The sequence below is a fragment of the Podarcis cretensis genome (genome assembly GCF_951804945.1).
Source record: "Podarcis cretensis genome assembly, chromosome: 18".
Taxonomy (NCBI): Eukaryota; Metazoa; Chordata; class Lepidosauria; order Squamata; family Lacertidae; genus Podarcis; species Podarcis cretensis.
In genome coordinates, this window is record NC_137188.1 from 11382083 (window position 1) to 11404462 (window position 22380).

The 22380-nt window shown below is 50.0% G+C and overlaps 2 protein-coding genes across 5 annotated transcripts in view; both read right to left on the bottom strand.

Moving 5' to 3' along the window:
* The window catches only part of GAMT (guanidinoacetate N-methyltransferase), a 245576-nt gene extending 225195 nt beyond the window's left edge, over nt 1-20381 (bottom strand). Inside the window, exon 1 of one of the 2 annotated variants that reach the window (XM_079960881.1) lies at nt 20333-20381. In XM_079960881.1, coding sequence (XP_079817007.1) covers nt 20333-20366 — 34 coding nt within the window. In that variant the 5' untranslated portion in view covers nt 20367-20381. Of the gene's footprint in view, nt 1-10453; nt 10503-20332 lie in introns of those variants that run through there. The other variant, XM_079960882.1, reaches the window with a different exon arrangement.
* Nucleotides 278-19582, bottom strand: APBA3 (amyloid beta precursor protein binding family A member 3). 3 transcript variants are annotated; one of them, XM_079960569.1, is made up of 12 exons: nt 19322-19582; nt 16492-16839; nt 13330-14062; nt 12241-12280; nt 10107-10252; nt 8251-8337; nt 7932-8090; nt 5814-6011; nt 4669-4881; nt 3685-3804; nt 2562-2702; nt 278-1247 (listed from the first exon to the last, which is right to left on the bottom strand). In XM_079960569.1, the coding sequence occupies exons 1-12, from the start codon at nt 19426-19428 to the stop codon at nt 1176-1178; spliced, it is 2364 nt and encodes a 787-aa protein (XP_079816695.1). In that variant the 5' UTR covers nt 19429-19582; the 3' UTR covers nt 278-1175. The 3 variants fall into 3 exon arrangements, with proteins under 3 accessions (XP_079816695.1, XP_079816693.1, XP_079816694.1); XM_079960567.1 differs by having other exon boundaries at nt 16492-16844; nt 19322-19555; XM_079960568.1 differs by having other exon boundaries at nt 13330-14059; nt 16492-16844; nt 19322-19554.
* Nucleotides 20382-22380: the final 1999 nt, after the last annotated feature.

Genomic DNA, 22380 nt, shown 5'->3' on the forward strand with positions numbered 1-22380 from the left:
CCTGCTTAAATGCGCCTCTCAAGCCGGGGGAAATTGCAGTCTTCCACTCGCCAGTGGACGGGTGAAAAAAGCAAAAACATAAAATCCATAAGAGGCACACACATTTCCCCTTACTTTTTAGGAGGGGAAAAGTGAGTCTTATAGAGCAAAAAATACGGTATTTCCCATGTGCTTGCCCTAAAGGTTTTTCAAAAAATAAAAATACAAACTGCCAGGTTAGGCTCTGCCCTAACCTTTTACCCTGAGATGCTGGATTTCCGACTGCAGGAAATGCAGATTTTTGCATTCGATCACACCCTTGTTAAGTGATAAATCGTTCCAGATATATTTGTTTTTTAGTATTTCGGCTGACGATCAGCAAGGCGGCACGTTCCCCACCGCTTACTGAAAGGTTTGTGGATTGACGCCTGCTGCAAGTTTTGCTTTAGGCCTGTTTCTAGTTGCAAAGACCAGCCGCCAAAGTTTTTAACACACTGCAGGACTGAGTGTGTGTGTGTGTGAGAGAGGTGGAGATATCTGGTCTATTCTAGAAAGACGGTAGAGCAGTGAGGTGGGTGTAGACTGTCCCACTGCAAAGAATTTTGTTTCTTTATAATATATAACCCAACCTCCCTGCAAGGAGAAATCTAGCACCTCAAGGAAAAAATTGTTTCCACGCAATCAGGAAATCCAGCCCCTCAAGTAAAAAACAGTTCCCGCGTAATCCCTTCACCACTATGCTCTTTCCCCTTATTTCCAGAACATGCAAATTTTAACACAAGGGCAGCATTTATTTCAATATATAAAAAATTATTTATCCACCAGCAGCGTGACGGGGTACAGCCTTTCTCCCACTGCTTCTTAGCGGCTTCCCATGTCCTGACCCAGAAAACAATTCCACACACACACAAAAACCCACATCTCTGAAACCGGACCTTGCAGGGCAAGGCTTGAAGATGGACAATTTATGAAGCACCCAAAAAATAAACTGCACACAAACACACGCTCCCAGTTAAAGCAAAATAAAACCTTTTTTTCCTGTGATTCCGGGTGGAGAAAAAGTCCCGTTGAGAGGCAGGCAGGTCTGAATTCAGAGAAGACGCCTTTTTGGTGCACAGAGTCTGGTTTGCAAAGCGAGAAGGGGTTGCTTGTTAAGCAGGTGTAGATTTGCCGCCGCCCCAAGAAAACACCTTCCTTCATAGGAAAACGGGTTGTTCCTGTCCGGTCAGAAGACGGTAAGTTGATGCCGGCATGGTTTTGATGTGAACCTGGAATAAAAAAGACACAAGGGGTGTTTGCGTTAAAGCGATATCGCTGGGGAACAATTTTTTTTTGCCATTTTCTGTTACGTGAGATTTTTCAGCCGTTCTTATATGTTCTTTCAAATGCTGCTTTCAAATGCAAGTCACTTACATTTATACTCATATTGTACTACTTTGGCTGTGTGTTTAATAAAATGTTAAATTCCTGCACTGTGAAAAACAAAGATTACGGTGAAAAGTGAAAAACATGAATTGCAAAACAACAACAACAACAACTAGAGCTTACAGAACAAAACCAACTTCAGATGTGAAATCAGCACGTCGAAATTAGGTTAGAACGACTGCAGGTGTCAATGCAACAAAAATTTTGTTCCCCAGTGCCACCCAACAAAAAAAGTTGACTTTGCTAATGTTGTTGTTGTTGTTTAGTCATGTCCGACTCTTTGTGACTCCCTGGACCAGAGCACGCCAGGCACTCCTGTCTTCCACTGCCTCCCGCAGTTTGGTCAAACTCACTGCAGATGGTGACAGCAGCCATGAAATTAAAAGACGCCTTCTTCTTGGGAGAAAAGCAATGACAAACCTAGACAGCATCTTAAAAAGCAGAGAGATCACCTTGCCAACAAAGGTCCATATAGTTAAAGCTCTGGTTTTCCCAGTAGTGATGTATGGAAGTGAGAACTGGACCACAAAGAAGGCTGATCGCCGAAGAATGGATGCTTTTGAATTCTGGTGCTGGAGGAGACTCTTGAGAGTCCCATGGACTGCAAGAAGATCCAACCTCTCCATTCTGAAGGAAATCAGCCCTGAGTGCTCACTGGAAGGACAGATCCTGAAGCTGAGGCTCCAAGACTTTGGCCACCTCATGAGAAGAGAAGACTCCCTGGAAAAGACCCTGATGTTGGGAAAGATGGAGGGCACAAGGAGAAGGGGGTGACAGAGGACGAGATGGTGGGACAGTGTTCTCGAAGGTGCCAGCATGAGTTTGACCAAACTGTGGGAGGCAGTGGAAGACAGGAGGGCCTGGCGTGCTCTGGTCCAGGGGGTCACAAAGAGGCGGACACAACTAAACGACTAAACAACAACATCATCATCATCATCATCATTATTATTACTACTACTACTACTATTCCACAAAAAAACCCACACCCCTGCAGATTGTCACAAAGTTTCCCACCCCTCTCGGAAGGCTGACCCCTTTTTAATTTTTTTGCTATGCCCGTGAAGCCAAATGCATGCAATTTAGGGGCGTTCCTGTACTTGCAAATTCAGCATCTCAATAAATAATCCATTGCTGAGGAGGAATGCTTTGATGCCCACCTCGCTGACCGCCTGTGTCAAAATCTGGATGATCTTCTCGTGTGGCATGGCCACCACGCTCTGCCCGTTGATCTCGATGATCCGGTGCCCAACGCGGATCCCGCCCCTCTCTGCGATCCCCCCTCGCATGAGGCTGCAGATCTGGAGCAGGAAAAAGGCAGAGGGACCCTGTTTAAGAGTTGGGTAAAGGTAAAGGGGGACGCAGGTGGCGCTGTGGGTTAAAGCCGATCGAAAGGTCGGCGGTTCGAATCCCTGCGGCGGGGTGCGCTCCCGCTGCTCGGTCCCAGCGCCTGCCAACCTAGCAGTTTGAAAGCACCTCCGGGTGCAAGTAGATAAATAGGGACCGCTTACCAGCGGGAAGGTAAACGGCGTTTCCGTGTGCGGCTCTGGCTCGCCAGAGCAGCGATGTCACGCTGGCCACGTGACCCGGAAGTGTCTCCGGACAGCGCTGGCCCCTGGCCTCTTAAGTGAGATGGGCGCACAACCCCAGAGTCTGTCAAGACTGGCCCGTACGGGCAGGGGTACCTTTACCTTTACCTTTAAAGGTAAAGGGACCCCTGACCATTAGGTCCAGTCGTGGCCGACTCTGGGGTTGTGGCGCTCATCTCGCTTTACTGGCCGAGGGAGCCGGCGTACAGCTTCCAGGTCATGTGGCCAGCAGGACCAAGCTGCTTCTGGCGAACCAGAGCAGCGCACGGAAACGCCGTTTACCTTCCCTCCGGAGTGGTACCTATTGATCTACTTGCACTGGTGTGCTTTCGAACTGCTAGGTTGGCAGGAGCAGGGACCGAGCAACGGGAGCTCACCCCGTCATTGCAGGGATTCGAACCGACGACCTGCTGATCGGCAAGTCCTAGGCTCTGTGGTTTAACCCACAGCGCCACCCGCGTCCCATATATATATATGCATATATTTATGCATATTTTATATATGCACATACGAAATATGCAACTATGCATATTTATGCAAATCTTTCCAGTGTTATGGGCCTCCAAAGGTCTTAACGCAGCCCTGTTTGCAAGTTTAAATTCACTCCAATCCCCGCCTACCCTCCAAAAAACACCCCGCAAAACTTTTCTCCACGCAGCCTGGCTCGCTTGCTCGAGCCACCTAAGTTACTCACAATGCCGTTCTCCACGCAGAACCCCAGCGGGTATTTCGCATCAGGTCTCCGCACGATGGCGGTGGTGACAGGCGGGCAATGGACCACGCTGAGGGTCACCACAGTCTGGCTTTTCAAATCCTGGGAAGGGAGAGGACGGAAATTTGAGGAGCTGGCTTACAGCGGTGCCTATTTATCTACTTGCGCTGGTGTGCTTTCAAACTGCTAGGTTGGCAGGAGCAGGGATGGAGCAATGGGAGCTCACCCCGTGGCGGGGATTTGAACCGCCAACCTTCTGATCGGCAAGCCCAAGAGGCTCAGTGGTTTAGACCACACGTATCCATAGCTGTCAACTTGCAGATTTCAAAATAAGGGACCAGCAGCCTCGAAAATAAGGGATCAGCAGCCAAAACAAGGGATTTTCCGAACACAGGTAGGTTCGACTTCTGAGCCCCTCTGAGCCAAAGGCAGAAAGCCCAGCCAGCAGCCAAACGAAGCCTCAAGCGCTGGTTCCCACAGCGCAGCAACCCGGCAAAGGGGATGCAGCAAGGGAAACCACCGTCACCTCTCCGCTGGGAAGCGCTGAGCAAAGGCGAGTCCCCAGGCAAGGCGGCCGATTTGATTGGCACAAGGCTTGCAAGCTCCACCCCCCAGTCGTTCTTAGACTCCTTATTGGGTGAGCAACGCAGCCAAGCAACACAGTTGGAGCCTCCCTCCTCCCTGGCCGGCAGGGAGGGAGGGAGGGAGAGGAGCTGCGTCCTTTGAAACCCGGGAAATTTAAGGGACATCATCAATAAGGGACAGCAGCGGGACACGGCGCTGGGATAAGGGACTTTCCCGCCAAATACGGGACGGTTGACAGCTATGGGCATTTCACCACGTATCATCGTCCCACCACCACTTCCCAGACTCTAAGCCTTCTTTGCTTTGGGGTTCCCCAGCCAGTGCTCTGCTTCCCACCAGCCCTGGGAAGGAAAAGGAGTCTCCTCCTCCGCCGTTGCTCACCCGTATGATGCCCTGGCAGGAAGACAGGGGCAACCCCACCAGGCTGGTCCCGTTGGCTGACATGATGCGGTCCCCGATACTCAGCTTCCCCGACCGCTCCGCCGCACCTTTGTGCATGAGGTTGGCCACCACCACGGTGGGCAGGATGGAGCCCCAGCCCGACTCCACAATCACAACGCCCAGGATCTCCCCTTTCTGCTTGTGGATGACGACCTAAAAGGGAAACACAGGCCACGTCCGTAGGAACTGGTGATCTTTCAGTGCGTCTATCCAAAACTTCCATCTTGTGGTTTATCCCCACAACAGCTACTCACTTTGGGCTTAAGTCAAGCAAAGTCTAATTTGTCAGTGCCTAAATGAGCTTTGCTATGGGTTAAACCACAGAGCCTAGGACTTGCCAATCAGAAGGTCGGAGGTTTGAATCCCCGCAATGACGGAGTGAGCTCCCATTGCTCGGTCCCTGCTCCTGCCAACCTAGCAGTTCGAAAGCACCTCAAAGTGCAAGTAGATAAATAGGTACCGCTCCAGCGGGAAGGCCAACGGCGTTTCCGTGCGCTGCTCTGGTTCCCGGAGGTGACCCGGAAACTACAAGTAATCCAGAATGCGGCAGCCAGACTGGGGACTTGGAGCAGCTGCCAAGAGCGCATAACACTGGTCTTGAAAGACCTACATTGGCTCCCAGTACGTTTCCGAGCACAATTCAAAGTTTTGGTGCTGACCTTGAAAGCCCTAAATGGCCCAGTATCCCTGAAGGAGCGTCTCCACCCCCATTGTTCAGCCCGGACGCTGAGGTCCAGCTCTGAGGGCCTTCTGGCGGTTCCCTCCCTGCGAGAAGCAAAGCTACAGGGAACCAGGCATAGGGCCTTCTTGGTGGTGGCTCCCGCCCTGTGGAACGCCCTCCCACCAGATGTCAAGGAGATAAACAACTACCTGACATTCAGAAGACATCTGAAGGCAGCCCTATTCAGGGAAGTTTTGAATGTGTGACATCTTAGTGTATTTTTGGTCTTTGTGGAAGCCAGCCAGATGGGCGGGGTACAAATAATAAATTATTATTATTATTCATCTAGACCAACCCACTACAATGCAGGTGAGCACTCCGCCCACCCACCTCTGGGGAAAGGAGGGGAAAGATCCGTCCTTACTTTCTTACAGTTCTCTTGCTTGGAGAAGTGCGCCAAATCGCCATTGTACAGCTCTTCCCCTGGGATGAAGCTTTCGTCGCCCTCGTCATCGCCGCACCGTCGGGGATGGAGTTGGTCGGGGTCGATGCCGCTGGCCCTCAGGAAATGCTGGTATGCGACGCTGAAAGCTTGGCCGATAGCTTGGGCTATCAAGGGAGCCTGCGGAAGGAGAAGGCGGGTTTCCGGCGTGACACTCGAACCCAGGACCCCAGGGCTAAGAGTCGCATGCTCTACTGACTGAGCCATCAACAATAACAACATCATCAGCATGGTTGTGACTACAATTATTATTGTTACACAGAGCCGATAAAAATAAATGATTTTTTAAAAATCTGATCTTTTTATTTGATTTTTAAAAATTTAAATTAAAAAATTAAAACAAAAAATACAATTTGAACTTTTAAAAAATCAAATAAAAAATCTGATTTTTTTATGCAAATGGGATTTTTTTATTTAAATCGCATTTTTAAAATAAAATACTTTTTTTGGGGGGGGAATCTTTCTAAAGATTTTCTATCTCAGTTATATTATAGTGCAAAGGATATTCATCAGGAAATAAGGATTAGCTTTATGTTTTTCATGTGTGGTAAAACTCAAGTCTGTTTTTTAAAAATAAATAAATAAATGATGTTTAACCACATCCGTTAACATGGATACATACGCTATAATGTATTTGTTTTAGTTAAATAAATTGTTTAAATTGTCATTAATTGCCCAATTATAAACAGTTAACTTACTAAACCTCACAGTAATTTTATAATTATCTATGTATTTCTAATAGTAAAACCATATCAGTCATTTTTGATATTGCTGTAAAAACTGCTCTGAAAATTCATTATTCAAAAAACCCGAAACCTTCCTCTGGATGTCAATATTAAGATTACACCAGGAATAACAAGTCTGTCTGGGGAAATTTTTTTGATTTGAATCAAGTCTTACCGACTAGCAATTTAAATTGATTTGATGTCAATCAAATCCACCCCGTTGCTATATTTCACTTACTATTTATCACTTGTCATAATAATAATAATTTATTATTTATACCCCGCCCATCTGGCTGAGTTTCCCCAGCCACTCTGGGCGGCTCCCAATCGAGTGTTAAAAACAATACAGCGTTAAATATTTAAAACTTCCCTGAACAGGGCTGCCTTCAGATGTCTTTTAAAAAGAAGATAGCTGCTTATTTCCTTCACATCTGAAGGGAGGGTGTTCCACAGGGCAGGTGCCACCACCGAGAAGGCCCTCTGCCTGGTTCCTTGTAACCTCACTTCTCGCAATGAGGGAACCGCCAGAAGGCCCTCAGGAGATGGACCCCGGTGTCCGGGCTGAACGATGGGGGTGGAGATGCTCCTTCAGGGATACTGGGCCGTTTAGGGCTTTCAAGGTCAGCACCAACACTTTGAATTGTGCTCGGAAATGTACTGGGAGCCAATGTAGGTCTTTCAAGACCTGGTCTCAGCGGCCGCTTCCAGTCCCCAGTCTGGCGGCTGCATTCTGGATTAATTGCAGTTTCTGGGTCACCTTCAAAGGTAGCCCCACGTAGAGCGCATGGCTGTAGTCCAAGCAGGAGATAACCAGAGCATGCACCACTCTGGCAAGACAGTCTGCGGGCAGGGAGGGTCTCATCCTGCATACCAGATGGAGCTGCCCTGGACACAGAACTGACCTGCGCCTCCATGGACATCTGTGAGTCCAAAATGACTCCCAGGCTGCGCACCTGGTCCTTCAGGGGCACAGTCACCCCATTCAGGACCAGGGAGTCCCCCACACCTCCCCGCCTCCTGTCCCCCCAAAACAGGACTTCTGTCTTGTCAGGATTCAACCTCAATCTGTTAGCCGCCATCCATCCTCCAACTGCCTCCAGACACTCACACAGGACCTTCACCGCCTTCACTGGTTCTTATTTAAAGGAGGGGTAGAGCTGCGTGTCACCTGCTTACTGATGAACCCTAGTCATATGGACTAGAAACTTGATTTCAAAACGCAGCTCTCTGCATTCTCCTTTCCATTTCTGCACGGGACCTCACACACACACGGCCCCTGAGGTTCTCCCCCGGCCCCCGATTTCCCCAAGCTCACATCCGCCGAGTGGAAGACGTGGCAGATCATCTTGTAGAGTTGCTTTTCGGCAGAGGCATCGGCCCGGCGAGGAAGTTTCCGGCGAGCCATGAGGACCACGATGTTCCCGATGTCAGCGATGTAGGAGATAGTTTGCAGGAGATGGTCCATCATCGCCTCCTGGGAACAGAGAGAGGGAGAGGAAGGAGATGTCACAAGGAATAGGAGCCAGGCTTTAGCCAAGTGTTTTTGGCACTCGGAAATTCCTGGCGAATCCTCGAACTTGAGCCCCGCTTCCGCCTCTGCCGCTAGGCTACCCATAAGCCCTCAAGGGACACACCTGGGAGTCGGCCGTCAGGACCTTGATCCTCTGCGTGGAGATGAAGAGGTCCACCTCCGTCATGGGCTGCGATTCTCCTTCGGGGGCCTGTAATGCAATGGCAGGCGTCTTGAATCAAGCGATGGCCGGGAAATAGAGAGACGGGGAGGTCGGGAAAGGGAGAGACGTGGGGCAAGTGATGGCTGGGAGATGGAGCAGCATGGGGCAAGTGATGGCCGGGAGATAGAGAGACATGGGGCAAGTGATGGCTGGGAGATGGAGAGACATGGGGCAAGTGAGGGCTGGGAGATGGAGAGACATGGGGCAAGTGATGGCTGGGAGATGGAGAGACATGGGGCAAGTGATGGCTGGGAGATGGAGAGACATGGGGGAAGTGATGGCCGGGAGATAGAGAGACATGGGGCAAGTGATGGCTGGGAGATGGAGAGACATGGGGCAAGTGATGGCTGGGAGATGGAGAGACATGGGGCAAGTGAGGGCTGGGAGATGGAGAGACATGGGGCAAGTGATGGCCGGGAAATGGAGCAACATGGGGCAAGTGATGGCTGGGAGATGGAGAGACATGGGGCAAGTGATGGCTGGGAGCTGGAGAGACATGGGGCAAGTGATGGCTGGGAGATGGAGAGACATGGGGCAAGTGATGGCTGGGAGATGGAGAGACATGGGGCAAGTGATGGCTGGGAGATGGAGCGACATGGGGCAAGTGATGGCTGGCAGAAGGAGCAACATGGGGCAAGTAATGGCCGGCAGAGGGAGCAACATGGGGCAAGTGATGGCTAGGAGATTAAGCAAAGTGGGGCAAGTGATGGCTGGGAGATGGAGCAACATGGGGCAAGTGATGGCTGGGAGATTAAGCAAAGAGGGGCAAGTGATGCCCGGCAGAGGGAGCAAAATGGGGCAAGTGATGGCTGGGAAATTAAACGCAGTCGGGCAAGTGATGGCCGGCAGAGGGAGCAACATGGGGCAAGTGATGGCTGGGAGATGGAGAGACATGGGGCAAGTGATAGCTGGGAGATGGAGAGACATGGGGCAAGTGATGGCCGGGAGATGGAGCAACATGGGGCAAGTGATGGCTGGGAGATGGAGAGACATGGGGCAAGTGATGGCTGGGAGCTGGAGAGACATGGGGCAAGTGATGGCTGGGAGATGGAGAGACATGGGGCAAGTGATGGCTGGGAGATGGAGCGATATGGGGCAAGTGATGGCTGGCAGAAGGAGCAACATGGGGCAAGTAATGGCCGGCAGAGCGAGCAACATGGGGCAAGTGATGGCTAGGAGATTAAGCAAAGTGGGGCAAGTGATGGCTGGGAGATGGAGCAACATGGGCCAAGTGATGGCTGGGAGATTAAGCAAAGAGGGGCAAGTGATGGCCGGCAGAGGGACCAACATCGGGCAAGTGATGGCTGGGAGATTAAGCAAAGAGGTGCAAGTGATGGCCGGCAGAGGGAGCAAAATGGGGCAAGTGATGGCTGGGAAATTAAACGCAGTTGGGCAAGTGATGGCCGGCAGAGGGAGCAACATGGGGCAAGTGATGGCCAGAAAATGGAATCACATGGGGCAAATGATGGCCGGCAGAGGGAGCAACATGGACCAGACCACAGACCCCTCTAGCCCCGCATCCTGCTTCCAGAGTTGAACAGCCAGAGTGCCCCAACGGAAAGTCCACAAACCTCTTCCACTCTGCCCCTGCCAGCAGGCGCCGAGAGAGATAGACTGCGGCTGTACCTGGAGGCTCTGCTTAGGTGGAATTAGGAATGCTAAAGGATCCCTTGCTGGATTGGACCAAAGCTGCCTCTACAGCAACACATCTCTGGGGACAGAGGTTGCAACAGCTGCCCGCTCCCCTTGGATCTCACCTTGATCCTGTCCACGGCTTTCTGGGCTTGGGCCATGCGGACGTGGGTGGGGGGGTTCCTCTCGGAGACCAGCTGCGTGGAGCCCAGGTACTTGGCCCCAAAGATCACGCCGTCCAGCAGATCTTCGGGCTCGCAGGGGCCTGGGACTGGATTAAACGACGAAAGGGCCCGTTTCTTAACGGAACGTGGAATGGAACAAAGCCCAAAAAAACCACAAACCCCTTTCCCTCAACCCTCAAGTTTCTAGTCCACATGGGGGAAGTTCTGCACCTGGAATAAGAGCAACTCCCCTCTTTTCTGTATGAGATTGTGATAGGAATTTTGGCAATGTTCATAACCGCACATACATAGATCAGCACAGGAAGACCGATCTGAAGCCATTTTGATTCCTAAACTGAGTCAATGTTTTCTCTGCAAGGTCAAACTGGAAAAGCCTCCCATTGTCTCTTTCCTCACAAATCTTGTCTTAAGGGTATGTCTGTGTTTGAATAGGCTGTGAGCCTGTGACCTGGCCCAGGAACTAAGTATTTATCACTACAAAAGACTGGCCGGGCACCCCAGGCAATCCAATCAAGTAACCAGCCAGACAGGAGATAAACAAGGACAGGAAAAAAACAACCTTCAAATTTCTGTTGTAGACCGCCTTTCCTGTGACGTAGGTGTGATGTATCGGAGGGGTGGTCTTAGGTTACACCCCTTCTGTGATGTATGTATGTGATGTTTCTGGGGGTGGTCTTGATCTACAGGGTGGCAATTTCAAAAGTCTTTATAAGGCCTTGCACACCATTTTTCTAGGTCCCTCCTCCTTTCCTGCGTGTGAGGGGAGCACCCGGTTGCAACAGATCAATAAAGATCAGGCTTACAAGCTGCTTTGCTTCTCAATATTCTCTGGTTGGCCTCTGTTATCTTCTCCTACCAATAGGGAACCTACCGTATTTTTTGCTCTCTAAGACTAACTTTTCCCATCCTAAAAAGTAAGGGGAAATGTGTGTGCGTCTTATGGAGCGAATGCAGGCTGCGCAGCTATCCCAGAAGCCAGAACAGCAAAAGTGATCGCTGCTTTCGCTGCGCAGCAACCCCTCTTGCTGTTCTGGCTTCTGGGATTCAGAATTTTTTTTTTCTTGTTTTCCTCCTCCAAAAACTGTGCGCGTCTTGTGGTCTGGTGCGTCTTATAGGGCGAAAAAAATACAGTATGTAAGGACTCTATATGGGCTCTTGGATACCCCATAAGGGAAAAGGGCAAATTTTTGTTTACAACAAGAGTGGAAGGGTTCAGGCATGCCAAGACACAGCCCCACACGTTGAAATACCCCGACCCTCAACACAGAAGCCTCTTCCTGCGAGTGGGTCAAAAAACCTCCTTCGCTCACTGTCAGGGACTCAGCGGGAGCGCAGGGAGGAGAGGAGATGGAGAGCGAGGGGGAGCAATCCGAGGGCAGCGTAGGAGAATATGACAGCAGCCCGATAGATTCCATGAGCCTCTCCAGCGAATCGGAAGATTCACAGAAGGGGGCGCCGATGGGCAGGGCAAGGGGCGACCCAAGGGGGACACCCCAGAAGCAAGGGGCCAGCGGGGACTCCCAGAGCAGCAGTTGCAAATCAGGACCAGCTTCCCCACCAGAGCGTAGTGGGGGGGAGGAGTCCCAGGTGTCAGAGCCCACATATGCACCACCAGCGAGAGAAGATGAGTCAGGGTGGACCACGCCTCCATCGGAGAGCGAGTTAACGGTCAAGAGGAAAGTTGCAGGCTGGGCGCGCGCGCCAAGTTCAAAGGTACAGGCGAGCGGCACAGAAGGTAGCCCGGATAGGGAACCAGGTCCTAAAGCCCGCCGGAAGGAGGGGCAAGAATCGTCAGGGTCAGCGTCAGAGGAGTCCAGGAAGGATGAGACCCTAGCGGGCAGGAGGGCCCAGAGGAGAAAGGAATTTAGGAAGAGGTGGAGCAAAGCGAGAGTCTTAAACTGGTGTGGAGGGGGAGGAGACTCAGACAGGACTTCGCCGGTCTAAGGTCGGGACGTAGAGCTGCACGCTGCGGCTTTGAAATGGAAACTGAATCTCAATAAAGACTTTTGTACATAACTACAGCCTAGCGTTGGTCCTCTGTGAGCTGGGACCTGGAGGCAGCTCTGACACTCACCTTCTTTGTACGTCGGCAAGGACGACAAATCCGCTTTATCCTGTTCAAAGAGGGAAACAAGAGAGTCGCGGTCGGTTACATCCTCCTTCGAACTTGCTTAGTCAGCTTGCAAACCGCTTCGTGCATTGTAACGCAGAAAGGCGGCGTGCATATAAAAAGCAAAGTCAAATGAAAGCTCCCTTATTCTTCTAAAGGCCCTTGCTCTGTCTACACCACTGGAACAGATTGAGGTTGAATCCTGACAGGACAGAAGTGGGCGGGTGTGGGGGACTCCCTGGTCCTGAATGGGGTCACTGTGCCCCCGAAGGACCAGGTGTGCAGCCTGGGAGTCATTCTGGACTCACAGCTGTCCATGGAGGCGCAGGTCAATTCTGTGTCCAGGGCAGCTCCATCTGGTACGCAGGATGAGACCCTCCCTGGCCAGAGTAGTGCATGCTCTGGTTATCTCCCGCTTGGACTACTGCAATGCGATCTACGTGGGGCTGCCTTTGAAGGTGACCTGGTAACTGCAACTAATCCAGAATGCGGCAGCTAGACTGGGGACTGGGAGCGACTGCTGAGACCACATAACACCAGTCCTGAAATACCTACATTGGCTCCCCGGACGTTTCTGAGCACAATTCAAAGTGTTGGTGCTGACCTTGAAAGCCCTAAATGACCCAGTATACCTGAAGCAGCATCTCCACCCCCATCGTCCAGCCCGGACACCAGGGTCCATCTCCTGAGAGCCTTCCGGCTGTTCCCTCCCTGCGAGAAGCGACGTTACAGGGAACCAGACAGAGGGCCTTCTCAGTGGTGGCACCCTCCCTATGGAACGCCCTCCCATCAGATGTCAAGGAAACAAACAACTATTTGACTTTTGGAAGACATCCGAAGACAGCCCTGTTTAGGGAAGTTTTTAACGTTTGAAGTTTTATCGTGTTTTTAATTTTCTGTTGGGAGCCGCCCAGAGTGGCTGGGGAAACCCAGCCAGATGGGTGGGGTATAAACAATAAAATTAATCTATTATTATTATTATTATTATTATTATGGTGAATGGCATTGGCGCTTCAACCCGGGACAAAGTGTGCACCCTCACAAGACGCTTACCACCACATCTGAAGAGCAGGACGCCTCTTCCTCGCGGGCAGAGCCCGGCGCCGGCCGCCTCCAGCCCAGCTCCGGCGAAGGTCCCCCCAAAACAGAATCAGCGGAGGAGAGAGGTGGCTCCTTCCACCGCCTGGGGCCTTCCCCCTGAGCCCTGTCCGAGGCCAATTCCCCGGGGGCCATTCCCCCGGGGCGGCTGTTCCCGGCCACCGCGTCCGAGCGAGCCAGGGGCGTCTCGGCGCCCGTGTCAGAAGGGGGCCCCCGTTCGTAGCGAAGGAGGCTGAGAAGATCCTCACTCTCAACCTCCGCTGACAGCAGCCCTCGCCCCCTCCGCGGGCGCGCTGGACCCCCCAAGCCGTGGCCCGTGGCGATGTGTAGCGGGCAAGGGGCCCCCTGGCACTCTTCGGGCGCAAGGAGAGGGTCTCCGTCGCCTTCGGAAACACGGCCTTCTTCGCCGTCGGAGGCGGGCAGAAGACCGTCTTCGGACGTGGGCGATCGGTCTTCGAAATTTGGGCTGAGTCGCTGCAGGCGGGTCAGGAGGCCGTGAAGATGTAGGTGATCGGAATCCGGGGCGTCGTTCTCTTCCTCCCGGACGACGTCCGCATCTTCCATTTCTACGAGAAGCTCAGCCGGGTCTGCGGGTTGCAGGTCGCTTTCCCCCAAGGCTTCTCGGGGGCCCGGCGTCCAGCCAGCGTCCCCGGACACGGGTTCGGGAGACGCCTCCATCACGACCCTGCTGGAGGAAAAGCAAGGTTCAGCCCTCAAAGTCAGGGGTGTCTGGGCATTGTGGGGAGTGATATAAACAGAAAGGAATGTAAGCTCTTTTTATATGCAATAACAGCAGCAAGAATATTACTGGCCCAAAAATGGAAGCAAGAAGAATTACTGACGATTGAAGAATGGAGAATGAAGTTAATGGACTATGCAGAGCTAGATAAACTAACAGGAAGGATTTGAAACCAGCGGGACCATAAATTCACGGAAGACTGGAGTAAATTGACGGACTACTTGAAAAGATATTGATGGAGATCAGACGACGTTTGTAGGTTTGCAAGAAGTTTTGTGAGGAGTATTATTGTAAGTATTGCAAAAATGGAGAAGGGGAAGGATGATTTGTTAAGAGATGTAAAGGCAATATAAAGTTAAGAAATGCATAAGAAGTGGTTAAAACGGTGGATCATCAGAGGTGCTGATGGAAGTCTTAAAAAGATTGTATAAGTGATAAGTTTTGTGGTACATTTTATAATTTATATGTTGAAATCAATAATTACAATTAAAGCATCACAGCACTAGCTGTTTCCTTTAAAAAAGCCATTTATTGTTGTTGCTGTTACTATTATTAAGTGTTTCCAAATTTCAAAAAGTGAAAATACAAGCACAAAAGTTGCTTGCTTTTTTACAAAGTTGTTGAGCTTCGTTTTGCAAAACCTCCGAAAGCACTGAAGATTTTTAGCTATCTGCCAAAAAATCAACACTTCCGACCAGTGCCGGATTTACCTATAATCTAAACAAGCTGTAGCTTAGGGCCGCACTCTCTTGGGGGCCCCCCAAAAAAAATTAAAGGAAAAAACTGGATGTACATTTCCAAAATAGAAGATAAAAAACAAAATAAAACCTACATACAGCAACAGTGTTTTGTGTTGTGTAGGTTCCTCTGATGTAAGTCATGGGCCCCGCCTGCTAGCCTGCTCCCTAAAATATCGCTGGTTTGCTCCTTTCTATAAGGGACGCAGGTGGCGCTGTGGGTTAAAGCCTCAGCGCCTAGGACTTGCCGATCGAAAGGTCGGCGGTTCGAATCCCTGCGGCGGGGTGCGCTCCCGCTGCTCGGTCCCAGCGCCTGCCAACCTAGCAGTTCGAAAGCACCTCCGGGTGCAAGTAGATAAATAGGGACCGCTTACCAGCGGGAAGGTAAACGGCGTTTCCGTGTGCGGCTCTGGCTCGCCAGAGCAGCGATGTCACGCTGGCCACGTGACCCGGAAGTGTCTCCGGACAGCGCTGGCCCCTGGCCTCTTAAGTGAGATGGGCGCACAACCCCAGAGTCTGTCAAGACTGGCCTGTACGGGCAGGGGTACCTTTACCTTTACCTATATATAGGGTGCCTGCATTCTGCATGGACTGGTTGCAGGGCAACATGTGCAAATGGCTTGAGATACCTATGAGGTCCATAAATTACCATATAGCATATATTCAACACAAAAAAACAGCAACAATTTGTTGTTGACAAAGGACAGCTGGACATATAAAGGGCCCCATTACCTACAGTAGTTTACGGCCTCATCAAACTAAAATCCGGCCGTGGTTCCGACATGCGCTGCCCCAGACATATTTACCGATTTTGTTTCTGGCGGACGGATCCCAGATAAGTCTTGAAATTTCAGTTGTAAAGGTAAAGGGACCCCTGACCATTAGGTCCAGTCTTGGCTGACTCTGGAGTTGCGGCGCTCATCTGGCTTTACTGGCCGAGGGAGCCGGCGTACAGCTTCCGGGTCATGTGGCGAGCAGGACTAAGCCGCTTCTGGCGAACCAGAACAGTGCACGGAAACGCCGTTCACCTTCCCGCCGGAGCGGTACCTATTTATCTACTTGTACTTTGAGGTGCTTTCGAACTGCTGGGTTGGCAGGAGCAGGGACCGAGCAACGGGAGCTCACCCTGTGGCAGGGATTCGAACCACCGACCTTCTGATCAGCAAGTCCTAGGCTCTGTGGTTTAGACCTTTAAATCCTTATACCACCCTTAATCAGAATATCACACATCAGCTCCCAAGAGCCTGTTGGTGGAACAGGAAGGTTTTCAGCTGCCACCGGAAGGACAACGAGAAGGGACCTAGCCTGGTTTCCCTAGGCAGGGAAGGAGGAGCCAACACCTAGAAGGCCCTGTTCTTCATCCCCACCAACGGGTCCGAGAGAGGGGCCTCTCCAAAGACATCAAAACCCAGGCAGCCTCGTATGGGACGATACGAGAACCTTGAACCTCCTCTGGCAGCGTCTGGGGGCCCAGGAGTCCTGTGCCGTGGGGGTCTGCCCCACTTCAACCGCCCTGGGGGGCCGTGTTTTGCGCCAGGACTGACCCCCCCCCCCAGTGCACCATTTCAGCGAAATGGGAAAGGCAACCCTGATTCTTGCTTTTCGGCGGGGACTTGTATGAAGCTTAAAAACGGGTTTTACCTGCAGCCTTGGCTGACCGCTTGCTTGCAGGCTCGGGGGCTGGAATCCGGCGGATTCAAAAGCCAATTGGATCGTTCAGCAATCTCAGAGCCGCTCTGGGTCTCGGGCGCTGCTGATTCAGAGATCACGGAGTCTGCTTTTGGAACGTGGGATTGCAGACGGCCAGGAGACGGACCGGGCTGTTCCCAGACGGAAGAAGCATCTGTTCCGGGTTTTCCGCAGGCATCTGGGTCTGTCGCCATGCACTCCTCTAAGTCCATGGAGAGGGTCTCTGGGGGGCCGGTCACCGAATTCGCCTCTGACTTGAAGTCCATCTCGCTGTCAGTCATGATGGGGCAAGGAATAGCCCTACACTGGAAAACGAAAGCGAGAATACAGGACCGGGCTCCGGGGAGACCCAAATTCAAATCCTATCACCCACCTGACCGTCAACCTCCCTTGGGGGTCGGTGCTAGAAATCTCCCAGGTTACCGCGGTAAAATTAGCAAAAATGTACAGTGGTCCCTTGGTTATGTTTCCTCTTCACTAACCCTAGGAATTAATTTGCAGCCTGCATTCTCCTTCTGCATCAAAAACAACCCAAAACCTAGCATTTATTAATTGCTAGGGTTTACCCTAAATGTAGAACAGCGTTTTAAAAAATAAATAAATACAGATGTTGCAGATTGGAATGTGGAAACGGACGCATGGAACAGACTTGCGGACACTCACACGGTTTTGTATTTTTGTTATACGGTGGTCCCTTGGTTCTCAAACGCCTTGGTTCTCAAACAACTTGGAACCCAAACACTGCAAACCCGGAAGGAAGTGTTCTGGTTTGCAAACGTTTTTCGGAAGCTGAACGTGCTCCGTTTTGAGTGCCATACTACCGATTTGAGTGTTACGCTGAGATCTCTCTGTTTTTGCTATTTATTTTGCGTTTTTGCGGCTCTTTTTGTGTGTGTGACTGTGTGGAACCCAGTTCAGCTACTGATGGATTGATTTATTGTGTGACTGCAGTACATTGTTCATCGCTTTCATTTTATGGGTCGATGGTCTCGCTAGATAGTAAAATTAATGTTCAATTGCTGTTTTAGGGGTTGTTTTTAAATGTCCGGAGTGCATTCATCTGTTCTGCATTGCTTTCTATGGGAAAGTGCGCCTTGGTTTTGGAACGCTTTGGTTTCGGAGCGGACTTCTGGAACGGATTAAGGTTGAGAACCAAGGTACCACTGTATCTGAGATTCTAGCACTGTTGGGGGGGGTGATGCTCAAAGCCCATCCAGCCTCGAAGGGTTGTTTTGGGGATTTAAATGGGCCCAGAATCTGGAAAGAGCAATGCACACCATTTTAAGAAGAAAGGTAAAGGTAAAGGGACCCCTGACCATTAGGTCCAGTCGTGGCCGACTCTGGGGTTGCGGCACTCATCTCGCTTTATTGGCCAAGGGAGCCGGCGTACAGCTTCCGGGTCATGTGGCCAGCAGGACTAAGCCGCTTCTGGCGAACCAGAGCAGCACACGGAAACGCCGTTTATCTTCCCGCCGGAGCGGTACCTATTTATCTACTTGCACTTTGAGGTGCTTTCGAACTGCTGGGTTGGCAGGAGCAGGGACCGAGCAACGGAAGCTCACCCTGTCATTGCGGGGATTCGAACCGCCGACCTTCTGATCGGTAAGTCCTAGGCTCTGTGGTTTAAGAAGAAAAGGTGTGGTATAAATGCATTAAACAAATCTAGTCTAGTATTTTGTTCTCACAGTAGCCAAAAATATTACAATTTACTGAACTTCGCTGCAATTTTGGAGAACTGCAACGTGCTTCAGGCACCGATATATGCTAAGATAATCGGCTCGGAATGTTTCTGTTCAGGCAAAACTGCCCAGACATGTTCAGGTGTTTTTACTTTTTACTTTACTGCCGATTTTGGGGTTTTTGCCTTCTTTTATTTTTTTAGAAAAACGTTTCCAATGGTTTTTGAACTCATCCCTCGCAGGTTGTTTCAACCCTTCCCGTAAAAGCACTTAGAAGTTTTGCTACGGTGGTCGAATCAATTAAATTCAATTAAATTTGGGAAGGGCGGCTAAAAAAGCAAGGACATCGTAACTGACAGGTAATAATTTCAGAAAAGGAAATGGCACAATTTGGTTGCCATCTGCAGATTTTCTTTCGGAGAACAGGACTCAGTCTATTTTATTTTTTTAACAAAACAACAATAAATGTTCCCCAGGCATTTGAGAAATTAAGAGATATTTGAAGCTATCAATGGTTTTGCAAGCATAATTCCAAATTCCGGGGTGTTTCTTCACAAGGCAAGCCCACGCATGTTTACTCCAGAGAAAGTCGCGATGATTCCCACATCCAATATGTGCCTACAGTTGCAGCCTTAAGGTGGAAGTCTAACCCCGTTTACTCAGAAGTAAGCCTTACTGAATTCAAGGGCGGAGTGCTTACTCCCAGGTGATTGAAGTCAGAACCTAATTGCAATGCTTTGCAAGCCTTTTTAAAAAGCAAGCAGTGAATTCTGGGTATGTGTGGCTTGTTTACTTAGGAGTAGACAGGGTTATTGTTATTTAAAGTATTTACAAACCATCCTGGACCCAAAGGGCTGAAACGGACACAACTAAACCCACCCAAAAATTAAACAAAAACACAGAACTCAAATATAGGAAAGTTGCCAGTCGTTGCCATCAAACCACCCATTTTTTTTAAATTCAGATTGAATTAATTTTTGCCTGGCTTGATGTGCAACAGATCTATAAGATTGCCAGATTATTTCACACTGTTTTGGTTGCATTTCAGACGGTTTACAAGCAAAACGAAGCGGATGCAAACTTTTTAAGGGGAAAAAACTCACTTTCTGGAAAACTTTTTTGTTGTTGCTGCAGAGGAGGAGCGACCAGGAGGAGCTTTGCAAACGTGCAGGTTTTGGTGCTTTTTGCAAGCAGGATCCAGCCCGCTCATTCCGGGTCAGGGCATTGTTTGTTGCTGTTGTTTGGTTTTTCTACCCCAGCCTGCAACTTGCAAATCCTTTCTCTGAACTTCTTTTTCTTCCTGTTGGGTCTTTTTTCTCCCTGTGGTTTGAGCATGTGTGGGGAGGAGGGAAAAAGAAAGGAATAAAGGATTCTGGGAGGTGTAGTTTTCTTGGTTGCACGGTGCTCCCATCAGCCTCCAAAGGACTGATCAGCCACCGGGTCAGACAAAGAGCGGAGATGTCCCTTTTAAACGCGAAGAATAATCCTGCGTCACCCAGAAACTTGCAGATTGTTTTTATGAAAATATATACGCACACACATGCATTTAAAAGGCAAAACCCATCTGAATCAGCTTGACCCTCCGCTGGGTCAAACAGAGAGGGGTGGCAGCTCTTTTGACCGCGGAGAAGAGTCCTGTGTGACCCTGACGCTTGCAGATTGCTTTGGTTAAAATATATACGCACATACATGCATTTGAAAAGCAAAAACCTACTTGAATCAGCTTGATCTTTTCGAAGGGTGTAGAAAGATACCCCCTGCGACGGTTTGGGGCCGAAGAAGCTCCCTCTCTGACGAAATTTGCTTTGAAGATCAAACCGGGGAGCGAATCCTCTCTCTTTCTGGTCGTAATAAGACTCCTCTCTCCTCTTTAACCTGCTTCCTTTCCCCGGGCTTTCGGAAGATCTCTTTGCAAGCAGATCAAGTTGCTGGGGGATCAGATTCTGTTTAAAAATCCATGACGGGGCATCGTTGTCTTTCATATGTCAGCAAAATATCAACGAGGAAAAGGCCTTCTCCCAAACAGACCTTCCTTTCGGCAGGGATAGTGTAATAGGAATTTTATGGTCTTAGATATATGGCAATGTTCAAAAGCGTACCAACCAACCACGTACATAGATCAGCACAGGAAGACCGACCTGGAACCATTTTGATTCCTAAACTGAGCAAATGTTTTCTCTGCAAGGTCAAAGTGGAAAAGCCTCCCCGTTGTCTTTTCCTTCACAAATCCTGTCTTAAGGGTATGTCTGTGTTTGAATATCAACATCAACATCAAAAAAACGAAGATCAAGGCTACTGGTCCCATCACCTCCTGGCAAATAGAAGGGGAAGAAATGGAGGCAGTGAGAGATTTTACTTTCTTGGGCTCCATGATCACTGCAGATGGTGACAGCAGCCACGAAATTAAAAGACTTCTTGGGAGAAGGGCAATGACAGGCCTAGACAGCATCTTGAGAAGTAGAGACATCACCTTGCCAACAAAGGTCCGTATAGTTAAAGCTATGATTTTCCCCAGTAGTGATGTATGGAAGTGAGAGCTGGACCATAAAGAAGGCTGGTCACCGAAGAATGGATGCTTTTGGATTCTGGTGCTGGAGGAGACTCTTGAGAGTCCCATGGACTGCAAGAAGATAAAACCTCTCCATTCGGAAGGAAATCAGCCCTGAGTGCTCACTGGAAGGACAGATCCTGAAGCTGAGGCTCCAGTACTTTGGCCACCTCATGAGAAGAGAAGACTCCCTGGAAAAGACCCTGATGTTGGGAAAGATGGAGGGCACAAGGAGAAGGGGGCGACAGAGGATGAGATGGTTGGATAGTGTTTTCGAGGTTACCAGCATGAGTCTGACCAAGCTGCGGGGGGCAGTGGAGGACAGGAATGCCTGGTGTTCTCTGGTCCATGGGGTCACGAAAACGACTAAACAACAACAACGTGTTTGAATAGGGTGTGAGCCTGTGACCTGGCCCAGGAACTAAGTATTTATCACTACAAAAGACTGGCCAGGCTCCCCAGGCAATCCAATCAAGTGACCAGCCAGACAGGAGATAAACAAGGACAGGAAAAAAACAACCTTCAAATTTCTGTTGTAGACCGCCTTTCCTGTGACGTAGGTGTGATGTATCGGAGGGGTGGTCTTAGGTTACACCCCTTCTGTGATGTATGTGTGATGTTTCTGGCGGTGGTCTTGATCTACAGGGGGGCAATTTCAAAAGTCTTTATAAGGCCTTGCACACCATTTTTCTGGGTCCTTTCCTCTATCCTGCAAATGAGGAGAGCACCCTGTTGCAACAGATCAATAAAGTCCAAGCCTACAGGCTGCTGTTTTGCTCCAAGTAATCCTAGTTGGTGTCTCTGTTTTTGTCCAAGGGAGCCCTCGGATTTTTCTGTTAACAAGACCCAGAGTTGAACGTTATCCTTATTGTGAATTTTAAAATATCGGAACAAACCCAGAACGTTGCACCGTTTTGCTCAGAAGAAAAGGCACAGAAGAAGGTCGGGTTGGGGCCCTTTTAGAGCCCGAGGGCCAAGTTCACTTGTTGGAAACTTAACGGGGGCCGCATGAACCCTTTCCAGGGCCGGATTTAGGTTTGATGAGGCCCCAAGCTACTGAAGGTAATGGGGGCCTTTATATGTCCAGCTGTCCTTTGTCCACAACAAATGGCCGCTGTTTTTTGTGTTGTTATTGTCCAAGGAGTTTAATATGGTCTGAAGCTCAACATCAAAGAAACGAAGATCACGGCCACTGGTCCCATCACCTCCTGGCAAACAGAAGGGGAAGAAATGGAGGCAGTGAGAGATTTTACTTTCTTGGGCTCCATGATCACTGCAGATGGGGACAGCAGCCACGAAATTAAAAGACGCCTGCTCCTTGGGAGAAAAGCGATGACAAACCTAGACAGCATCTTAAAAAGCAGAGACATCCCCTTGCCAACAAAGGTCTGTATAGTTCAAGCTCTGGTTTTCCCAGTAGTGATGTATGGAAGTGAGAGCTGGACCATCAAGAAGGCTGATCGCCAAAGAATGGATGCTTTTGGATTCTGGTGCTGGAGGAGACTCTTGAGAGTCCCATGGACTGCAAGAAGATCAAACCTCTCCATTCTGGAGGAAATCAGCCCTGAGTGCTCACTGGAAGGACAGATCCTGAAGCTGAGGCTCCAAGACTTT